General features: G+C 41.9%; 1 protein-coding gene across 2 annotated transcripts in view; it reads left to right on the top strand.

Annotated features, from left to right (window-relative positions):
* Positions 1-23,576, top strand: part of KCNH1 (potassium voltage-gated channel subfamily H member 1) — a 424,549-nt gene that overhangs the window by 326,855 nt on the left and 74,118 nt on the right. For both annotated transcript variants that reach the window (XM_063114370.1, XM_063114369.1), the window contains exon 10: positions 18,084-18,280. In XM_063114370.1, coding sequence (XP_062970440.1) covers positions 18,084-18,280 — 197 coding nt within the window. The remainder of the gene's footprint in view (positions 1-18,083; positions 18,281-23,576) is intronic.

The following is a 23,576-nucleotide window of genomic DNA, read 5'->3' as shown; positions in this document are numbered from 1 at the left end:
TCAATCAAATCAATATTGCTAGTACGTATATTGTTACAAATTGTACTTATTCTTTATGCCCCTTGTCCAATCTCACCCCATCTCCCTCTCCCTCACCCCTCCCACCACTGATAACCCTAGATTTCTTTTCTCCCTCTGAAAGAGTAATGGTTACTCTGTAGATTTGTTGCCTAGACGATCTGTCCAATGATGAAAGGTGTGTTCAGGTCCCCCAATATTATCAAACAGCAGATGCTTCTTCTGTCACTCTGGAATGGGCTCTGTGGAGAGAGACATCCTCTTCTTTTCTTTGGTCTCTGCTGGTGAACTCTCCTTGTGTCAATGCACTCCAGTGGCTGGTGGACCATCTGCATGGTGGTTGTGACATCTAGCCACTTTCAAGGGCAGCCATGGTTACTGTGGTGGCTGTGGTGGGACACACACATGGAGGTGATGTTTTTGGCATGCTCCTTGGCACTGGTGTTGTGTCTGGTTGTGGGGGGATCCAGTCCCCAGATCTATGCCTCAGGACTCCAGGCAGGCCTTGAGGCACTGGTAGTGTGCCTGGTTGTGGGTGTTGGGTCTAGTCCCCAGATTCATGCTTTGGGTCATCTGGGGGGCCCCGAGGCGCTGGTGGTGTGCCTGAGCCGGAACTAATTTTTGTCCTTCTAAAACGGGGGAACTTCCTGTGGGAACCAGTACTTGAGCTGTGTGGTTGAGCTAAATTGCTGCTTTGCTGCTGTTTCCCTAAGGAAGACTTTTTGTGCAGCTCAGGGTTTAATTGTTGACCTTATAGGTACTTCTGTCTCTCCAGAGACCCAGTGCACATAGGTTGTGCAGAAACTCTGATCTGGGCCTGAGTCTTTTCATCAAACTGCACCCCATGCAATTCTGCATTCCCAACCAGTCTCTTCTGAGTGGTCCTGTGCTGATTGGGGGGCAGATTGGCTGTCCTTGCTATGTCCCAGTATTCTCCCGGTGGGCCCGTCTCCCCCACCGCCTGTGCTCTAAACACTTCCCAAGGGATGGGCCCTGCACTGTTCCCTTGCAGTGACTCGCCGGCCTCTGAATGGCTCCCCTTTTTCAGCTGTTCTGGCTCCTTGCTCCTGCATGGGTCCACAGGAACCCTATTAATGGTCTTGCTGTTCTGGGGGCCATCCGAAGGGCACAGTTGTGGCTTCTGCCAGCTACTGCTCCATGCACTCAGTGGCTGCAGCCCGAAACACTCCAAGCAGTTTTTTCTTTCTGTCATCGTGGCTTCTCCTGCCTTCATGAACTTCATAGGTCTCTCCTCCTATTCCCCTGAGCTCCAGTGGCCAAAGCCTGGCTATTGTTGCTTTTTTATAGTTGTAAATTGTTTGATTTGTGGGAGAGAGTGACACTGCGGACCATCTATTCTGCCATCTTGACCAGAACCCTCTTTAATTTCTTTAAACAGTGGTTTATAGTTCTTGTTGTAGAGATTTTTCACATTCTTGGTTAACTTTATTCCTAAGTATTTTATTTTTTTGGTGGCTATTGTGAATGGCCTAGTTTTCTTGATTTCTTTTTCTGCATGTTCATTGCTGGAGTATAGAAATGCTACTGATTTTTGTGTGTTGATTTTGTATCCTGCAACTTTGCTGAAATCATATATCAACTCTAAGAGTTTTTTTGTAGAGGCTTTAGGCTGTTTGATATATAGGATCATATCATCTGCAAACAGGGACAGTTTGACTACATCTTTTCCAATCTGGATACCCTTTATTTCCTTCTCCTGTCTGATTGCTCTGGCTAGTACTTCCAGCACTATGTTGAATAGGAGTAGTGAGAGTGAGCATCCTTCTCTAGTTGCTGTTCTTAAAGGAAAAGCTTTCAGCTTTTTCGCATTCAAAATGATATTGGCAGTGAGCTTATCATATATGGCTTTAATTGTGCTGAGGTATTCTTCATCTATACCTAACTTGTAGAGAGTCTTTATTATGAACAAATGTTGAATTTTGTGAAATTCTTTTTCAGTGTCTATAGAGATGATCATATGGTTTTTGTCTTTGTGTTTACTGATGTGGTATATCAGATTTATTGATTTGCGTATGTTGAACCAACCTTGCATCCCTGGGATGAATCCCACTTGATCATGGTGTATAATTTTGTGTATCTGTTGCTGTGTTCTGTTAGCTAGTATTTTATTGAGGATTTTTGCATCTATATTCATCAAGGATATTGGCCTGTAGTTTTCTATTTTTGATGTATCTTTGTCTGGTTTTGGTATCAGTGTGATGTTTGCCTCATAGGATGAGTTTGGGAGAATCAATCTTTTGGAATAGCTTGTAGAGAATTGATATCAATTCCTCTTTGAAGGTTGGGTAGAATTCTGCAGTGAACCCGTCCAGTTCTGGGCTTTTCTTTGTTGGGAGACTTTTGATAACAGCTTCAATCTCTTTTATTTTTACTGGTCTGTTTGGATTTTCTGTATCTTCTTTGCTCAGTTTAAGTAGTTTGTGTGTGTCCAGAAATTTATCCATTTCCTCCAGATTTTCAAATTTGTTGGCATATAGTTATTTATAGTAGTCTCCAATGATTCTTTGTATTTCTGAGGTGTCAGTTGTAATATCACCTTGTTCATTTCTAGTTTTTGTTATTTGTGTCATCTCTCTTCTTTTTTTTTAGTTAGCCTTGCTAATGGTATGTCAATTTTATTTATCTTTTAAAAAACCCAACTTTTTAATTGATCTTTTGTATCATTTGGGGGGTTTCTATTTCATTTAGTTCTGCTCTGATCATAATTATTTCTTTCTGTTTACTAACTTTTGTGTTTGGATTGTTCTTGTTTTTCTAGTTCTTTAAGGTGAAGTGTTAGGTTGTTAACAGCCATCTTTCCATTCTTCTGAAGTAAACATTTAATGCGGTAATTTTCCCCTTTATTACTGCTTTTGCAGTATCCCACAGGTTTTGGTATGATGTGTCATTATTTTCATTAGTTTCAGTAAATTTTTTGATTTCCTGTTTAATTTCTTCTTGGACCCATATGTCATTAAGTAGAATGTTGTTTAATTTCCATGTGTTTGTGTAGTTTTCAAAGTTTTGTTTGCTATTGATTTCTAATTTTAACCCATTGTGATCTAAAAAAATACATGGAATAATTCCAGTTTTTTTGAATTTGTTGAGACTTGCTTTGTGACCTAACATGTGGTCTATCCTGGAGAATGTTCCATGTGCTGATGAGAAGAATGCATATTCTGAGGTTGTTGGATGGAATGTTCTGTAGATATCTGTGAAGTCCAATTGGTTTAAAGCGTTGTTTAGTTGTTGTGTTTCTCTATTGATTTTTTGCCTAGATGATCTGTCCAATGTTGAGAGTGGGGTGTTCAGGTCCCCTGTTATTATGGTGTTAGTATCTATCTCCTTCTTTAGATCTAATAGTGTTTGCTTTATAAATCTGGCTACTCTGATGTTGGGTGCATATATATTTATGATTGTTATGTCTTCTTGATGGATAGATAGTTTTATCATTATATAGTGGCCTTCTTTATCCCTTTTTATGGTTTTTGGTTTAAAGTCTATTTTATCTGATATAAGAATAGCTACTCCAGCTCGTTTTTCATTTGTATTTTCATGGCATATCTTTCTCCATCCTTTCACTCTTAGTCTATGTGGGTCTTTACAGGTGAGGTGAGTCTCTTGAAGGCAGCATATTGTTGGGTCCATTTTTTAATCCAGTCAGTCAGTCTGTGTCTTCTGAGTGGGGAATTTAATCCTTTTACCTTTAGAGTTATTATTGAAAGGTGTTGATTTACTTCTAGCATTTTATTGATTTTTGATTGGAGGTGTTGAGTATCTTTTGTTCCTTTTTTCCTGATTTACTGTTTGTCTTCTGTGTTTTTTGGTTTCTTGGGGTGGTAGATAAACTATTTTTTCTCTTTATTATTAGCATTTTTGTTTTATTGGTAGGTTTTGTTCTTTCTTGAGTATTCATGGCAGAGATGTTTGTTTTTCAGGCATCAAACCCATTACTCCCTTGAGAATTTCTTGTACGGCTGGTCATGCAGTAGTGTATTCGTGCAGTTTTTGTTTGTTTGAGAAATGTACTATTTTTCCTTCATTTCAGAAGGACAGCCTTTCTGGGTAAAGTATTCTTGGCTGACACTTTTTGTTCTTTAGTATTTTGAATATATCATCCCTTTCTTTTCTGGCTTTTAGGGTTTCTGATGAAAAGTCTGATGTTAGTCTGATTGGGACTCCATTTTAGGTGACTTACTGCTTCTCTATTGCAGCTTTTAAGATTCTCTCTTTGTCTTTGAGTTTTGCCAGTTTGACCATAACGCGTCTTGGAGAGGACATTTTTGGGTTGAATATGTTTGGGGGGTCTTTGGGCCTCCTGAATCTGAAGGTCTGTGACTTTGCCTGTACCTGGGAGGTTTTCTGTTATTTCACTGAATATGTTTTCAATGCCATTTCCTTTTTCCTCCCCTTCTGGAATACCCATGATTCGGATATTTGAGTGCTTAAGGTTGTCTATTATCTGTCTTAGATTTTCTGCAATTTTTAAAATTGTTTTTTCTTTTTTTTAGTCCACCTGTGTTAATTCAAACAGCCTGTCTTCAAGATCAGAAATTCTCTTTTCTGCTTGATCTAACCTGCTGGTTAGACTCTCTGTTGTGTTTTTTATTTCATTGAGTGAATCCTTCAGCCCCACAAGCTCTGCTACATTTTTTTTCAGGACATTGATTTCTTTGCACATTTCTTCTTTCAGGTCCTGTATATTTTTTCTCATTTCATTGTGTTATCTAACTGAGTTTTCTTGTATCTCATTTAGTTTCCTTAGAATGTTGCTCAAAATTCCTTGCAGTCATTTCAATGACTTCCTGTTCTTTTGGATCTAGAACTTGAGAGTTATTATTTTCCTTTGGTGGTGTCATACTTTCTTGGTTTTTCATATTTCTGGTGTCTTTCCTTTGGTGTTTAGTCATTGTGGCAGGGGGTTTCACGGTCCACTCATTCCACCCTGGTGTCTTGCCTGGATCCCACAGGGACTGCCAATTCAGTGCAGCTAGTTCAGGGCCTATGGGCCCAACGGCTCTTGGGCCTCTCTTGGCTGCGGGGACTGGCCTTGGGCTGGGGGGTCCTGCAGCATGGCACCTGCCTGTACCAATGCGGCTGGCTCAGGGCCTGTGGGCCCAGCGACTTGGCTCTTGGGCTTCTGTGGGTGGTGGGGACTGGCCTGGGCTGGTGGTCCTGTGGCACAGCACTTGCCTGTTCTGGTATCCTGTACTTTTATTTGCTAAATCTGCTAACTGTAGTTGGGAGGAACAGGTGGATGAAACATCACAAAGGAGAATCTGTAAGGTTGTAAATAATATGATGGGGGGAGCAAACAGAGGGAGGTGAGAAGTGATTCTGATGTCCAGCTGAGTGGGATAAGGGAGGCATCCGCAATAGAAGGTTAAGTCGGGAGGAAGAGGTGGTGAGAGAGGAAATGATGAGCTTCAGTTTGACTTGTTGCATTTAATGGCCAATAGGGTGTCCAAGTGGAGGGTCCAGTGGTTACTCAGAAAGGTGGGTCTGGAACTGGGAACAGAAGCCAGGGCTCAAGACAAAGCTTGAGGATTCAAGGAAAGAAAGTGAAATAGGAAAAAACAAAGACAGACGCAGAGAAAATATATGAATGTTTTTCTAAATGACCGAGTGTTTCAGAGCATTTGAAAAGAAATAGGAATGTAGCCATTCAAAATGCTCACAAGGAATTTTAAATAATATTAGAAATTCCTATAAGTAAAGTAAGTAAGATATAATTTTTTATTTTTTATTTTTTTAATTTTTTGACTGGTAAGGGGATCGCAACCCTCGGCTTGGTGTCGGCTGCACCACGCTCAGCCAGTGAGCACACCGGCCATCCCTATATAGGATCCGAACCTGCGGCCTCGGCGCTACCAGCGCCGCACTCTCCCGAGTGAACCACGGGGCCAGCCCAAGTAAGATATAATTTTTAAATGCAATTTGGTTTCAGTTTTGTGGAGGAAGAACATTCATGGATAAAAGCCCATAGTCATCTTCATCAAGCTGTTGTAATGAATATCTTTTGTTTGTGAGGCTATAGGAAATTTTAATTTTCTTTTTTATATTCATCTGTCTTTCATGTCTTCTTTAAAAGAACATGTTACTTTTACAATGTGAAAAAAACTTTAAATTTTCAGGTAGATGTTGAGAAAGTCAGCATTCTTTCATGTTTAGCATATTTTTTGAGTATTAAGATATAATTTTGAAGGACGACATTTTATTTTTTAAATAGATATCTTGACAGCATTTTGTTGTTGTTGTTATTTACTGATCCAATCACACAAAAAAATATTTATTTTTGTATGTACTACCCGACCCCTCCCTGAAACAGTTCTTGAAAAGGAGGATGGACAGACAATGAAGACAGAATGGCTTATCTAACAAAGGCTTAAAACAGCAACTCGATATAAACCCTCATTATTTTAGAGGTGGAGAAGCTAAATCCTTCACAGCGATGCTTCCCAGATTCTCAGGTGGGGGCCACTGTGCTGCTGTCACTGTGGTGTTGCTCCGTGTTGCTCTAGGGACTTAGTGAAGTTGCTGGGTGAGTGTTATTGCTGCTGGCCATGTGACAATGTTGTTTGCTCATGTTCAGCACAAGGGGAGGAGGCTATGTTTAGTGTCTCTCTAAACACTCCAACCAAACACTAGTATTCCTATAGCTGTCCCATCAACCAAGGCAATTACATTAAATCCACACTCCTAGGGAGGAGCGATAGTATGAATAATCTAGAACTTCAGAAGCACAAAAACGCTTGTATCAGGTAAGGCACACATTATTTGATTGAGAGAGGGTGGAGGGAGAGACCAGGTTCTCTTTCTTAATTCTCTTTTTGCTTAAGAAATTTAAAAAATCGGTTTACAGTCTCTGAAGACACTGGCAGTCAGGAGATTTGATGGATCTTTCTAAAGGAAATTCTTATGATTTTAGTGTTCAGACAGAAAGATTGGTTGAATCATAAATTGTGGTAAAGGAAGGCAGTCATTATGATGATATGAAGTTTTATTGACATGTAAAATCTTTCAAATATAATTTTAAGTGAGGATAAAAGCAGGATATATAACTTTATATGTAGTGACTACAACTACATAAAAATGTATATATGAGTACAAGAAAGCTGGAAAGTGTACCAAAATGTTAACTCAAATTTTCTGGATGGTGGCCTTAAGAGTAATTTTTATTTTCTTTTTTTCAGTATATTTTAATTATTTTCTACTATGCAATTACATTCTTTTATAAATGACCAGAGGAGAAAAAATAAGGTCAATTTTTAATTCTTATCTATAGCAATCTTGAAAAATCATCCACCTGCTTTCAGTGGAAGATTTGTGATGTTTGCTTGGTGTAGAGACATTCAGCTAATTTAATTTTATCTAATTGCAGTTGTGAAGAACAGAAGGAAAATTGTCACGATGTTCCCCAGCCTTGCTTTAACTGAACCATGTGTGAGTGAGCCACATTCAGATAAGAGACTCCAGCCTTGTTTACTCCTGCTCGACATGGTCCCCACAGGAAGCTGGTGACCCATAGTTAGGTGAAACTTAAGATCTTTAAGGAGAGCATTTGTATCATAGGATAATTTCTAATGTGTGTTATCTTTATTTCTTTTAAAATTTGGTCATCTAGCCTAAGGCTTTCTAAGTCTTCTATATCCAGGCCCATCTTACATTGTTCCACTCAAACCCATCTTTTCATTGATGTATTGATTTGTTCATTCCATATATTAGGGGTTCTCAAAAAGTTCATGGAAAGATTCATATTATCTTTTAATTTTTCCATGAACTTTTTGAAGTACCCCTGTAATGCTAGGGGTTGGAGTTACAAAAATGAACCAACAGACACACCTCTCATAGAGCTGACCCTCTCAGCAAGGAGATAGACAAGTAAATATGCATTTCGTAATATAGTGCCAAGAGCTGTAATAGGAGTAAGAACAGGATGCTGTGGGAGCTTACATGACAGACATCTAATCCAGCCCAGCCATGAGAAGTCAAGGAAGACTTCCTCACAGAGGTGATGTCTGAGCTGAATTCCACCAGGTGGAGCAGTAGCTGTGAGGGATTGTGAGGGGAGATTAGAGAGTGAGTGTTTCAGGCAGAGGGGACAGCATCTGTAATGGCTTGGGAGACACACCTGGGAATGAAAAGTAGATCTATATACCTGGGGCACAGCATTCTCAAGTAGGTGGAATGAAATGAGCAAGGCCTTGAGCCTCATTAAAGAATGTGGACAGATAGCAGTGGGGAGTCAGTGAAGATTTCATTTGTGTTTAAAAAAATCATCCAGCAGCTGTTTGGAGAATGGATTAGAGAGAGCCAAGATTAGAGGCAAGGAGACCAGCAAGAGAGATGCTGAGTCATGAGGGTGGCCTGAACTAACTAATCAGCTGTGGAAATGGGGGGAAGTAGACAGATCCAGGAGATATTTGATAGATAAAATGATCAGAGCTTGATCATTTATTGGATATGAATAGGAGTGAGAGGGAGGAATCCAGAATGGCTTGGATGGCTTCACTGGGATGGGCAACCCTGGAGGATGGGCAGGCTTAGCTGGGAGAAAGACCAGTTCCATTTTTAGATCTCTGGGTTTGAGCTGAGTGAAAATGTCCAGTGGGAGATCTTGGACTCAGAAGAGAGATTGAGGCCAGGGGAGAGACTGAGAACACCCAAGGAGAGAGAGAGGGTAAGAAGCAACAAGGTCTAGAGAAGAGCCCTGAGGAATATCAGTTAATGTGGGACATGTGTAGGAGCCATAGTTGGACTGCCAGGGGAAGGGGAGAGACCAGGAAAGCAGGATGTCACAGAAGCCGAGGAGTGGTGGTGGTATAATGGGCGTTTCAAGTGCTATAGAATTATCGTAGAAGACACTGTGGATTGTAAGACACACAAATATTTTATGGCCCACTAAGAAACAGTGTTGCCAACTGAACTGTAAGATACATTCTGATTTCAGAGATAAAAAATGCTAAACAACTTAAATATATACTAGAGTCAAAGAGCTGTGCTATGTTGAGGACTAAAAAGTATCTTTCAGATACATTATTATTATTATTATTATTATTATTATTATTTTATTTATTTATTTTATTTTTTTCTGACCGGTAAGGGGATTGCAACCCTCAGCGCAGTGTGGTCCGCACCACGTGCACCAGCCATCCCTATATAGGATCCGAACCCACGGCCTCGGCGCTCCCAGCGCCACACTCTCCCCTCCCGAGTAAGCCATGGGGCCAGCCCCAGATACATTATTATTGATGATGGTTAAAGCAGCATTAGAGGAGTATGGGTGAGGAGCAAGATGGGAGTAGCTTGAGAAATGAAGAGGGGTGAGTGTTGGATTCAGGAGTACTTAATAGACTGCATAGATCTCCCCAGAGTTGTGAACCAAAAGAAAGACAATAAATAAGATAGGTACAGGTCAGAACTCACCTTTTTTTCCCCAGATAGACCTAATATTAGAGAATGTGCTTTATATTTGTGTCCAAGAATTCTTCCCAATATTGAGCCCCAGAATTGAACCCACCTTATGGTGCTGACCACTACACATCTACTCCTATGTGAGTCTGCCCCAGAAATATATAGCATTGAGAGACAGAGAGAACATGCTTCCTGAAGGCAGGTAGCTCCTAAGGAGAGAGCCAGGGGCTGGCCTAAGCACAAGCAGGTTCTCCTGCCAAACTCATCAATCAGATGAAGGGACGAGAGAGGTTCACAGCAAAATGTAACTGGAGCCGCCTTCCCATGGAAGGAAATACCAGGAGTAAGGAGAAATTATTTTCCCTTAACAGTAAGAACATAGAGACAATGTAAATTAGACTACCAAGAAGTTTAGCTGAAAAAGGAAAATGAAAATAGGCCAAACCAGTTTTCTTCATTCCTAGTCATCCAGCTTTTCCCCCTGCTGTTTGAATAATCATCTCTTTCATGTGTATCTAAATTTTCCTGCCTCACCATAGAAGCCAGCTCCATAGTTCTACCTAGCCCAACCATATATTGGCATTATATATTTTGTTGTTGTTTTATACTTCATTGTTATGCACATAGGTAAGTTTTGTCTCTTCTGTTTCATCTCTGTGAATCTCTGGAGCACTGCCTATCCATAATAGGTAAGGCCAAGTTGTTGAACTGAATTGAATTGTTTGCAGAGAGATGGTGAGACATACCTCCACCTTTGGGAGCTTTCAACCTAATAGATGCCTGGGAGAGACAGAGTCAGGTGCAGTTCATGAGGGACCCACCATATGATCTTATAGGTTCTTATGTGGGTTTCATTGACCAGATTTGTGGTTGACGCACCCAGCATCCCATCTCTAATATAGAGACGGTTTGCAGGAGAGCATAACCGTTGCTGTCTTTGGTACCAATCTCAAAAGAAAACAAATGCTTCTTGAACAACTCTGAGCACTCCCCCAAAACCTAAAATGAGAACAAACTTTTCAAGAACCAGATGCCCCTTTGAGAAGCAAGGTGAAATGTAGCCCTGTCTCTGGAGCCAAGGTCCCCTCAACATGACCAGTCCCCGCTTTCTTTATTGGCATAAGAAATCCAATAAAACATGTTGGCTAAGTACTTGATATCACAACACAATCAGATAAGACCTGGCACTTAGAGCTAAGGCTATATTCCCATTAGTGTATTTCCATGACTCAGACAGGGAGGCACGTTGATGAGATTTCCACCGTGTCTGTCTGTCTTTGATGTACATTCTCTCATCTGTAAACTGCAGCAGATGAAATAGAGGTCACAGACTGCCCGTAGCATTTATTTATGTAGTAAGGATAAGAAAAGGGCTTTGCAGTTTCACTACAGATAAGAGAACGGAATATTCATAACATGTCAAAACTTTATTTACCTACTCTCCCCCATGGTCTCAGACAATCCAAGGGAAGAAGCCCTAAATTTAGTGGGAGAGTTATTAAGTATTCCAAAATAAACTTGAGAGGCTGGACTTTAGCATCTTTGGGGTGGTACACATAGTGGCTGCTTAGAGCAGAGTCCCTGGCCAGTACCTGAGCGTGGCACGCAGTGAGTCCTCAGCAATCCTTGCTCTTTGGTCCACAGTCAGGGCTGGACTGGGAAGTGGGTGGAAATTGCCAAGGTGTTTAGCTCAAGTCACTGGAACTTTCACTTGGAATGTGCTGCCAGAGTCTCTGTCATCATGTTCCTGCTTAGTCCTCCAGACAGTTCTTTTTCCTGGAGCAGGTGAAGGAAGCAACTTGTGTATATCCCTTCCCCATAGAGCTCAACATATTGTACTGCCCCACTGGACTGTGAACTTATGAATTGGCTAGGATGCTGTTCAGCTGCTCCAACAAAAACCCCAAATAATAGGAGCTTAGACAAGAGGGAAGCTTATTCTCTGAGGTAGCAGTCCATGTGTTAGAGGGCGGGTGTGGCAACTTCATGGTATTGGGCACCCAATCTTCTTCTAGCATGCTGCTTCACCTAAATGGGTGTTGCCCTCAGCCTCCTGGTCTAAGATAGCTCACATGACCATTCCTGCCAGGAGGAAGGGGGGAAGGGGAAGAGCAGACCATGTTCCTTCCCTTTAAGGACATGACCAAAATCACACACACATCCTTTCTGCACACCTCTCCTTCACCAGAACTTGGACAAATGGACACGCCTACCTGCAATGTCAACTTTATTCTGGTTGTCTTTGTGCCCAACTAAAAGTCAAGGGTTCCATTACCATAAGGGGACAGAACTGATTTGGAGGAACAGCTGGAAGCCTAGGCGATAACTCCATAGGTCAAAATCCCATTTCCAATTTATCCTTATTTCCATCACCTACATGGTGCCCACCCAAGGCAGGTCTTGCTGCGTAGTGATTGAAGAGGAGGGCTGCTTGAGGGAGGGGATGCAAAGGACAGCCCACTGGCAGCACTGTGTAACCTCTTCACTATGGAAGCCACATGGCAGTCACAGGTGACATTTAACCTCTCCAGAACCCACTTTCTCTCTTTAAAATGGGGCTGATAATCCCTGTGGAATTTGCTTCGCAGGGCCTTTGGGAGGATTCTTCTTTATGGTGGCTACTGTTTATTGAACGCCTATTATGTTCCAAGCACAGTGGTAAGTTCTTTGTTCACATTCTTTCATGTAAATGTACATGAAAGCCCTGTGAAGTGGTATCTTAGTCAATTTAAGCTGCTATAACAAAATACCATAGGCTGAGTGGCTTATAAGCAACAAAATTTATTTCTAACAGTTCTGGAGTCTGAGAAGTACAAGATCAAGAGCCCAGCAGATTCAGTGTCTGGTGAGGGCCCACTTTCTGGTTCAGGTTGGTGCCTTCTGACTGTGTCCTCACATGGCGGAAGGGGTGAGGGAGCTCTGACCCAAAGATTCAGACCATAGCAAGTTGATATTGTTATCCACATTTTATAGCTGAGTAAATTGAGGCTGGGAGAGGTTTAGTAAGATGCCCAGTGCCATTTGTTTCTTTATGCATTCAACAACCATTGAGCACCTGCCATGTGCCAGAGAGAGGGCCAGGGATGCAGCAATTATGATCGGTGTTTCCAGAGGGAAACATAGAGGGAAGAAGGCATGAATAATGGGGAGCTGCTCTGGTTGACGGATTGGAGAGGTATGGACATATTTTGAAGGATGAGCAGGAGTATTCAGGCCAAGGAGCAAGATGGAGTAGCTGAGGTGGGGCTGGGAAAGCGCTAACACGAGAGGAGGGCCAAACTCGGAGGGTCTCTAAGAATTTCAGTGTGACTGGAGGGCGGAGAGGGGCAGAGGCCAGCAGGGGGCAGTACAAGCCCCAATGGCATGGACTTGGGTTTGCAGCCAGTATGACCCTGAAACTCCTATTGAAAGCATGGATGATCAAGTTCTTGGAAAGCGTGCTGGGGGCAGTACTGGGGAGGAGGAGATTTGCTCATATTTTCTTTGTATCTTAGACATGTCTCTGAGAACTGAAGAGAGGACCTGGATTTAACATGTATGGTATATATGATGAATCCAGGTGGTTGGAGAACTGGCTGTGTCCTTGTCATTGTCCTACTGAGTAGTTCAGTGAGTGTGCACGCATTCTGCTCAGGGCTTGCCTGGAAACATTAATCCAGCGCCCTTTCTGTGTCTCACAGACAGAATTCTTTCTAGGGCCAGGAGAGAGAATGCCTTTTCCTCAGAGCCTCTCTCAGCTATGCCCAGAGCCCTGCAGTCGCATTTCACCATCCTGATAAAATGAGTAAAAAGGCCTCTCTTGTCCTGAAATGGCTTGAGGGCAAAGGACTTCCTGATGCCCCAGGGAGGAGGAATAAAGGAGGTGGGGTGGGCTGAGAGGGCAGCCCTCACTGCACCCTGTTTTCTGGCACCTCTCTCAGCAACCCACTCAGGATCCTCCAACAGAATAGTGGATCCAAAGCTTTAAATAGCTAGTGAATAACATTTGGGAAGGCTGTTTGATCCTTCCAGGTCCCCAGATTCAGCACCTCTTAACCTCACCCTGGTAACACCCTTGAACCCCACCCATCTCCCACCACCCTGCTTCAGTCTCCTCAAGTGGGTTTTCCAGCCTTTGCCCTTCATTAAACCAAATTGCCTGCAAAGTCTTGGTTTTTTCCTGTGCTATGCCCCTTGCAGACATCGTCCCTTTCCATCCCTGTGCCACCTCAGCCCTGTGTCCCACCTCCCACCTATGTTTTGAGAATGTTCTTCAGTCCTACGTTTGTATCCCATAGGGCTGTTTATATCCACTGCGAAAGTGGAGGTTCAGTAAAGACAGCTGCATATAGTTGGGGGTGGGGGGGGAGGAGGATCAATTATTACAGGGAAGTTTGCCTGGAGTTTTAATTAGACTGCCTTTCCTTACTTTCTCTTTTCTCTTTTTTTTCCAGCTCGGAACATCTACTTATAATGTTAGTATTTTAGAAACTTGAAACATTAGGTTTTAACATTCTGCACCTGGCACCTCAGTGTAATAAATAAATCAATAAGCTGATTGCCTCGAGTAGTGTGATTGCTGTGTACATTGGGGTACCTTTTGTTCTTGAGTGAGTAATCATTTGTCACTAATGAAGAAGAGACATATGTGGGTGTAGGGTTTGTCCTGGCTTCTGATTTGCAACCCTGACCTGGGAAGTCATTACTTACAAGCAGCCTGCCAAATGCTCTGTATCCTTCCCTTTGACGGTTTTCCCAGGTTATATGTGTCATAAAAACATTTCTCATTTGCCAGAATAGTCTTGGGTTTGTTTTGAATCTCACAGGTCTTCTGACACTGCATTTTCAAATCTCACTAACAGATAGGTTATACAAGAGATGCTACCTGGACAGGAAGTAAGATAGTATGATTTTCAATTTGGGTTGAAAATCAAACCCATGTACAACAACACTGAGACTCTTAGACCCTACAGATTAATCATGATTATCTTACCATGAAAAACTTGTATAGTAGGAACTCCATTTATTATTTCTGTCAAAACCTTTGACTGGAAAACTTTTTACAATGGGAATGTTGTCATTTCTAAAGATGCACTTATTCACTCATATTTTATAGTGTATTCCAACCACAATATGGTTGCCTTTTGTTTTATGCAATAGGTATGCCCCTGAAGAGTTGTTTATAAACTGATTTTTTACAGGCAAATTCATATGTTAAATGCACATGAGGAGCTATTATTTTACTTTATGGGTTCTTTTATAATTAGAAAAACTACTCCCAACTTTGTTTGAGAAGTATAATGCTCATAAATTGGGCCTTATTTAAATGAGGTAATTTTAATAAGAATCAGGCAATATTACCAATGGGCTTCTGCTCTCAATAGTAGAAAAACTACTCCCAACTTTGTTTGAGAAGTATAATGCTCATAAATTGGGCCTTATTTAAATGAGGTAATTTTAATAAGAATCAGGCAATATTACCAATGGGCTTCTGCTCTCAATAGTTCTGGCTTAGTTATACCATGTGTCATCCTAATAAGAGACTGCAGGTTTTGTATTTTCTACATTTTCTCACTGATTTTCAAAATACTTACCCAGGAAAATCTGCCCCTATTAGAGCTGCTTTTTGCTCTTTCAGGGCAGGATGCTATGGTACCAGCTCAGAGCTGGGATGGTTTGTGATGTTCTACTGGAATATTAGGTAACTTATTAGGTAATTTCTCGTGAACCTCTCAGCCTAGAGTTTCATGATTCTGTATATTCTGGTTATCTACTGCTGTGTAGCAAACCACCCCTTAATTTAGTGGTTTAAGAGATTTATTATTGTCTTTCATCATTCCATGCATTGTTTAGCTCAGCTGGTTGAGTATTACCTGGGCTTCCCACATGTGTTTGCAGTCAGGTGTTGGCTAGGTCCGCAGTTATCTGAAGACTGGTCTGGGTTGGACAACCAAGATGGTTCATTGACATGACTGGCAGTTGAGGCTGACTGTCAGCTGTGAGCTCACCTGGGCTGTGGGCCAGAGCACTTACCCCTCATGTGGCTGATGCTTCTCACATGTTGGTTGGGTTCCAAAGAGGGAAAGCCCCAAGAATGAATGTGCTAAGAGACCTAGGCAGAAGCTGCAGGTTTCTTATGACTTGTCTCAAAATCCCAGAACATCACTTCTGCCACATTCTTTTGGTCAAGGCAAGTGATTAAGTTTAGCCCAGATTCAAGGGGAAGGGAATTAGGTTTCACCTCTTGATGTGAGTTGCAGCATAGGCATACAGTGGGGAAAGGAGTGAATGGAGTCCATTTTTTAAGTATCTACCATACTATTTCAGAGGAAGAGCCATCTCTAGAGGAACAAAATTACATAAATATGAAGGGCACGTGAGTCATTGTGGGCAGTGTAGGGAGGTGATAGAATGCTTAATATGTACAAATGAATTGGCCAGCCTTGTTGGTTAGAACTTAGTACCAGGTAGCACACACTGAATGAGCCTGTTTCCATGGAAACTAGTTAGCACCCCATAGACAGAAACTGACCCATCCACTGACCCCGGACTTAAATTAGACCACCCATATTACAGATGTTTGAAGAAAAAAAAAACTTGGTAAGGGAATCTAAATAGCACAGTTTTAAAGACATATTTACCTAGAAGCTACCCCAAGCATGATCCTATTTACATTGAATCAGTAAAACCATCTTCATAAATTAGAACCACCAACACATAGAGTAGTAATGTATCTAGTACATTTCTTTTTCAGCTCACATTTTCGGTGCTTATTAGAGAAGGCTGTGCCCATGGAGTATCTTAAATAGAGTGGACACTTTTTGGTGCTTGGGAAAAAGTCAAGTTCTGTCTGTGTGCTTGAAAGTATAATCACTTCCTTAACCATAATCAGGAATACAGCTGCCTTGTTAATCACATTGAGCTACATGTATCTGGAGTCCAGCTGTGGAGCTTGGCTGATGCGTGCATAGAATGACATCTCCCTTGAATACATTCACCCTTTGTAGCATTTTTTTCCTTCCCCTTGCACACTCCTCTCTGGCTCCCTGGGGCTTCAAATTTGTGTTTACTTGGGATGAAAATTTAAAGGCAAGATAAACAACATTTTAAGCTGTTTATAACCAGAGACTGTGCCAGAAATGAATTAGGCTTTGCATTAGACATATGTTAAAATATTGACCTCTGGGAAAAGTAGAATATCCCTAGGTGTGAAAAGCCAATGTTTAGAGGGGATTGATAGAACTATGACCCAGAATACGGCTATGTGGGATTAGACTTGTCTTAGTTTGGGGCTGGCCCCCTGGCTCACTCAGGAGAGTGTGGTGCTGGGAGGGCAGCGGCGCTCCCGAAGCGGGTTCGGATCCTATATAGGGATGGCCGGTGCGCTCACTGGCTGAGCGCGGTGCGGGCGACACCACGCCAAGGGTTGCGCTCCCCTTACCGGTCACCAAAAAAAAAAAAAAAAAAAAAAAAGACTTGTCTTAGTTTGGACTGCTATAACAAAATACCATTGACTGGGTGGCTTATAAACAATAGAAATTCATTTCTGACAGTCTGGAGGCTGGAAATTCATGATCAGGGTGCCAGCATGGTCAGGTTCTGGTGAGGGACCTCTTCCGGGTTGCAGACTACCTAGTTATCACTGTATCCTCACATGGCAGAAAGAGCACAAGAGACCTCTTTAGGGTCTCATTTATAGGGGCACTAAAAAACATGTTCCAGTTATGAGGACTCTACCCTCATGATTTAATTACCTCCCAAAGTCTCCACATCCTAATACCATTGCATAAGGGGTTAGAATTTCAACATATAAATTTTGTGGGACACAAGTATTCAGTCCATAGCATTACTCTATTGAGTTATTAAAGGTACTCTTGTGGAATACAAGTGATAGAGGATCTTGGAGATGCTAAATATATAGGGCTCATATTTTTATACAACCAGGAGGGCATTTGGCAAGGGTGAGGAACATACTCTGGGAGGAGGTGTGGGAGAGAGGATGAGGAAGGAGGCATCACTCAAATGTAAACCTTAGGGTAGTGGACAGAGTATGGGAGGAGATAAACCCCATACTTGCCTGACTTCCTTTATGTAGATCATCCCAGACAGGAGAGACCTCTCCTATCTTTCAGTTTCCCAATGTAGAGTCCACCCTCCCCATTTATCAGCCTAAATATTCACGTCTCAGTTTGTCACACTAATGTAGACCCACAGTCCACATTCTTTCCTCACTTCCCTTCTGCCTGCAAATATTAAGTTCCTGCTGTGTGGCAGGTCCTGCATTACGTGGAGAAATAAGACACATGAGCTCTACATACAGAAAATCAGTAAAACAAACAAATAGCATAATTACAGGTTATGATTAATGCTATGGAAAAAAGGGGGTGTGATAAAGAATAACAATGGGGGGTTCTATTTTGGAAAGGATGATTAGGATAACCCTTCAAGGAGGTGACATTAATGATCCCAAAGCTATTGGTTAAACTTTGACATGTGTTATGTGCTATTTTCAAGTTTCTTAAATTGCATGTTGTTAAGGTTCAAATTAAAATCTTTTTTGCCTTTTCTGAGCCCAAGTTGCAGCATGCCAAATAGACACCAATTCTGGGGAGCAGAGGGAAGCCAGCTCCCTCCTAGCTGACACTTTCCTCATGACAACATTCTCTCCTTAGGGAAAGGAGACGTGTTTGGAGATGTGTTCTGGAAGGAAGCCACGCTTGCCCAGTCCTGTGCCAACGTTAGGGCCTTGACCTACTGTGACCTGCATGTGATCAAACGGGATGCCTTGCAGAAAGTGCTGGAATTCTACACAGCCTTCTCCCACTCCTTCTCCCGGAACCTGATTCTCACCTACAACTTGAGGAAGAGGGTGAGCTGACAGTCTCAGTTCTTTTCTACATGAAACAGTCCCTGTGCACTTTGTATAATCACTGGGTCCAGGAAAGTCCCTTTGCTGTTTATTTATGTTGAGCAATTGGTTCTAAAGAGATCTGTTCGTTTTTTGCTCTGTGGAGCTTTTGCTGTAAAATAGAAGAGAGAGGGTATCTTGCTAGATTAGAAGATAGATCAATTTTGGTGCAGAAGGAATTTGTTCACGTGTGTGTCTGTGGGCTTCTTTCCCAGCAATATCTAGACCTTCTAGCATTTTGAAAAGATAAGTAAAACATGAGGTTCATAGCACTAACATGTCTGTGTGGGGCCACTTAATTAATATAAACTGAATTCTCCTTGGTGACTTGTGACCCACTGAGTGGTGTAAGGCCATTAGCCATCCAGCTGGTAAAGTTAATTTTTTAAAAGATACGAAAATGATTTAGTTGTGTCCAGAAAATAAGACCTGGACTTTGATTGTCTAGAGAATATTTTGTATACAATTGCCAACTTAACTGGTTGAGAAATGATTAGTAGTTTAAGAACCAGAAGATTTCTCATCTGAAGTTGTTTCTTTCACCCTGAAATCATCAGAATTGCTCCATCTGTCTCTGAGGATTAAAATATTTCTCTTGTACTCTTTAGGTTTTCATGACTGATTTTCTTGCACTTCATCTATCTCTTTTGGTTAAAATAGTAACAAGGTAGCTCTGGACCTGGAGGAATCAACTGAAAAGGTTGTCATAGGAATGTTTCCCCAAATGACCTCATAATCTTTCCCCCAACCTGTTTCTTGTCTCATGGTCACTGTCTCTATTTACATTGTCCGATTTGCTCTGGGGTTCCAAGTTAGAAGCCCTGGCATCGGTGTTAACGTTGCTTCTTCCTCTCCTATGCCTTGCATTACTCATCAGATCCTGTCAGTTCCATATAATCTGACAAATATGAGTCCATACTTGGCTTGCATCATTGGGGCCCTCACAGAATTCTCAGAATACAAAGCCCCTCATTATAGACATCCCCACGCCCTGGCTGGATCATGTAGTGGGCTCAAAACTCACCTCCCTTCCTTATGTCTGCCCTTAGTGCTGTGCTTCCTTCTTATGACCACTTGACTGACCACCTTAAAAATTAATTCCATCATGTCACTTTCCCACCTGACTATAAGGGAATGTCATACACTTCAACATGGCTTATGCAGTTGTCCACATCTAGTCCAAACTTAACCCCAACCCCTGACCTCAAAACCCCTCCTACCCACGCCCACTCCTGCCACCCTGAACTGCCACCACGAAAATTTGACACAGTTCTTGAAGCACGCCACACTCTTTCAGAGCACTGTTCCTCCTCAGACTGCAATTCTTTTTTCTCTTTCTGTGTGTGACAAACTCCTGTTAACCCTTAAGACTCGATTGAAATGACTATTCATTTATTCATCAAACCCCCTACTGTGCCAACTGAACTAGATAGGTATATAAAATTGAATATACTCAGTTTCCTATCTCCAGGAACTTAAAGTCTAATAGAGAAGATCAACACAGGAAGGATAATTACAGTACATGATGCTAAGTACAATGATTGTGTTTTATACAAGGTGTTACGGGAACCTAAAGGAGAAGGGCAGCTGAAGGGGAAGGCAGGGAGAAAGTGTCAGGGGGCAATTCCTGAACTGAGTGTGAAGGATGAGTTTGCCAAGTAGAAGGGGCAGGTGTTCCACTTGGAAGGGCAATTTGAACAAAGTCTGGAGAAAGGAAACAACCTTTTGTCTTCTAAGTCCTTTGTACATGGTTCCTAATGCATGTCATTGGGTTACCCCAACAATATGCTTCCACCTATTTTAAATCCCTCAAATCGCATGGCCTCGTGAGTCTCTCTGCTCAGAGACCTGTGAGGGCAAGGGCTTGGTGCCTTGGTATCCTTAGGACATAACTGAGTGCAGGACACCTAGAATTAATCAACATTTGAGGATGGCAAGGAGCAGAAGATGGGATCTCTGGGCCTCACTTTCCATATCATAAAATGCAAGGTTGTGGCTAGATGGTTTTTATGGTTCTGTGGTTTGGAACTTGGCCATTTAAATTTCAGTGGGAGATGGGCAGAAGTGGAGAAGTGTGCTTTCATAGTTTTTCCTGGTTTATCTGTTGGCTGGGAACATGGAACACTTGCTGGTGATGTTTTTAGACAACCGGATTCTCTTAAAGCCTATTTTTGATTTATTTCTCCTTTCTGTGAAAGCAAGTTGATTATAATCAGCTTTCAGTTTTGCTGATAATCTAGATTGGAAAAGATATGCACTTTGGGCTTTTGGAGGAGCAGTCATCCTGGAATAATTGTGGGTCAAGTAAATCTGTCTTAAAAAAAAAAAAACGGGAACAACAAAAACAACAACACCTTAGTGGTCAGATTGTTTTTACAAGTACAGTATGATTGATAACTCTGAAGAAGAGAAGACTCAGGGGCCACATTTTGAAGAGCTGTTGTGTAGGAGTCTGCCCAGCCACAAGATGCAGAGGAAGAATCAGAGTTGTAGACAGACAGATTTTGTTTTGGCACAGTATAAGAAAGGCCTTTGAAAAGATCAGACCTCTCCAAAGAATGAAATAGGCTGCTTTGAGTGATATCAGGCTTGTTGTTCTTGAGGGTATTTAGGCATCCCTGACACTCATGCTCGGAAACATTGTGAAAGGGACTTAGGCAAACTAGTTGACCTTCAAATTTTCTTCCACCTCGAAGTGCCTATGAGTCTGGTACAGACCCAAGGAATTTTAGTGAGAGCCTAAAGAGAGATAGCCATTCTTTTTTTGGAAATAAAAGAGACTTGTCATTTTTGGTATTACTATTGTAGTTTCTCATTGTGTCCTTCTGAGAATTAATTCATAGTTACATAGGGCATAGAAGACAAGAACATTACATGCATGAATTATTCTTGTAGCTTTTTTTTCTGGCATAATGAAGTATACTCTTGTGGCTGTTTCTATCTTGGAAAAATCAAGTGTGTTATTTGCTAAGATTCCTGAGAACACAGTGTCTTTGACATCTGTTTGGGGAGTTGTTTGATCCTGTAGACCTCCTCCAGTACACAGCAAAAGCTCTGCGCTAGAGGGTGCCTCAGTAGCCATCCAGTCTCACCTCCATTTCCCCACCACCCTCATTTCAAAAATGTGACATTTTATAGAAAGATCACAGAGCTGGGTTTAATGAAAGAATTGGAGCCAGAAATGACTCCTTGACCAGTAGCCTTCCTGCTTCTCACAGCTTCCTGGCCTATTCTGGCTTCTGTATTCTAAGCCTCATCCCTTTATCCCTAAACCCAGGTGTATGAGCACCACCCACCTCTCAACTCTACTCTTGGGACCTAACTCAGGAAGGGACCTGTTGCCTTCCTCTGTTTCCTCCAAAGTCACATGAGGTCATAGGCAAGGGTGAAGGAGGCAGAACCTGGAGGCCAATCCAGTAATCTGATGTTTAGTTTTTCTTGCCTATGAGCTCTGAGCCAGACAAGACTTTGGTCTGGTCTTGCCTCTGCCACTTAGTGCTACTGTAATTTTGTAACATTGGGAGATAAAAATTTCTGCATTGTAGGAAAATTGCAAGAATTAAATAAGATAATATTTGCAAAGCTTTCACACACAGGACCTAGCACATAGTAAGTGCTCAGTTAAGCTATGGGTTATTGTTAGTTTGTTTTGTCTACTTGAATGATTCCTTACTCCTTATTATCTTGTGCCTTTTGAAAAATAAAAGAAGACAGTTCCTCTACCTTTTCTCACACAGGGATCTTACTCTGCAGAATGTTCTGTGGGGTGGATATTATCCCAGGTTTCTCTGCATCTCTTTCAGCAAAGGAGGGACCGGCTACTCTGGAAAGTGGAACCCATTGCTGGCCTTGCTCTCCTTTAGCTCCTGCCAGTGAAGAGGTTAGCACTCACTCACTGTTTTGGCCAGTTCCATTCTTGGAGGGAAAAATCAGGCTATTTTGAGATCTTAGGTCAGTCACCAGGGAGTCAAGAGGAAAGCACAGCATCCTTGTTTCTTCTGAGGAAGGTGGCCTGTGGCTATTTATGAAAAGAAGGGCGAGTGGAGCTTTCCTCATCCCAAACCCTTGGCTCTTGAGGGTGCCAGGCTCTACAGGCCTTTTCCTCCAGATGCTGAGTTTTCTTCTGTCTATAATCAGAGCTTTGCATACAATTAATAGTAAAATTATTGCAACTTCAGATATTGGGCAGGCTATGTCAGAATGTCAGCATGTGTTTTATGTCACTTTATTAAATCCTCAGAACAGACTCATGACATTACCGTATCTTTTCTCAAGGGAATAAACTAGGACCCCGTGGAGAAGATAATCCCTTTTCCCAGGTCACCCAGCTAATAAGTGGCAGATTCCAAACCTTATGTCTTCCTCCAGCTAAGCAGCATTACGTCCTGTGGTAGGACTCCATGAAGTGTGGCTGTCAGCTTTTCCCATGTTGGCATTCTTTGGCTTCTGCTTTCTTCCAGTCTGTTGACTTTTTAGGAGTGTCACAGGTTGTCTCCTAAATATCTCCAATGATCCGTCACTACCACCAGTACGCTCAGAAACTTGTACAGTAAAACAGTATAGCACAGGTTGGAAGACAAGAGACGTTTCCCCTCATAGTGATAGGCACACAGTATGCTGCTGGGGGGCTTGGGAGGCATGACACACCTCACTGTAGTCAGGCAGCAGGCTAACATGGCCATGATGTTAGTAACTTACTAGAAAGAGCACTGCTTTGGGTCTAAAGCTAGGTTTGAGTACTGATTTGACTACTGACTAGCTGTGTACCCTTGGGCAAGTTACTGAACTATTCTAAGCTTCAGTTTCTTTATCTGTAAAAAAGGAGCTAATACAAGTCCATCCTAATTAGGTTTATTGAGAAGCTCGCACACATGAAAAGAAACAAACAAAAAGTGGCATAGCACCTATAGAAACCACTCCATACATATTTGTCCCTTTCTCCTCCACACTGTCCTACCCTACTTTCACCTCCAGTCTGGAAGTTTCTGAGTTCGTGTTTTGTCCCCCATGGTTTATAACCAGACCCATTTCTTTAGTCAGTGTTTCACTTGGGCTCTGCTTCTTCCAGCTGGAGATGAAGTTTCACTTCCCAGGTGCTAAGGGTTGGTCTTCCTGCTGATCATTAGGACAGTAGAGGAAATGTACCACAATTAAATGATGTACTGAAGACAAGCAATTAGGTAATTAACAGCAGTTAGTGCCTGGCATGTTCAAAATTGGTAGGGTGGTTCTCATTCTCTGTGTAAGGTTTTATTTT

This window comes from Cynocephalus volans, chromosome 11 (assembly GCF_027409185.1).
Source record: "Cynocephalus volans isolate mCynVol1 chromosome 11, mCynVol1.pri, whole genome shotgun sequence".
Lineage (NCBI taxonomy): Eukaryota > Metazoa > Chordata > Mammalia > Dermoptera > Cynocephalidae > Cynocephalus > Cynocephalus volans.
The sequence above is the reverse complement of the archived record's forward strand: the minus strand, read 5'-3'. Positions and strand labels throughout refer to the sequence as shown.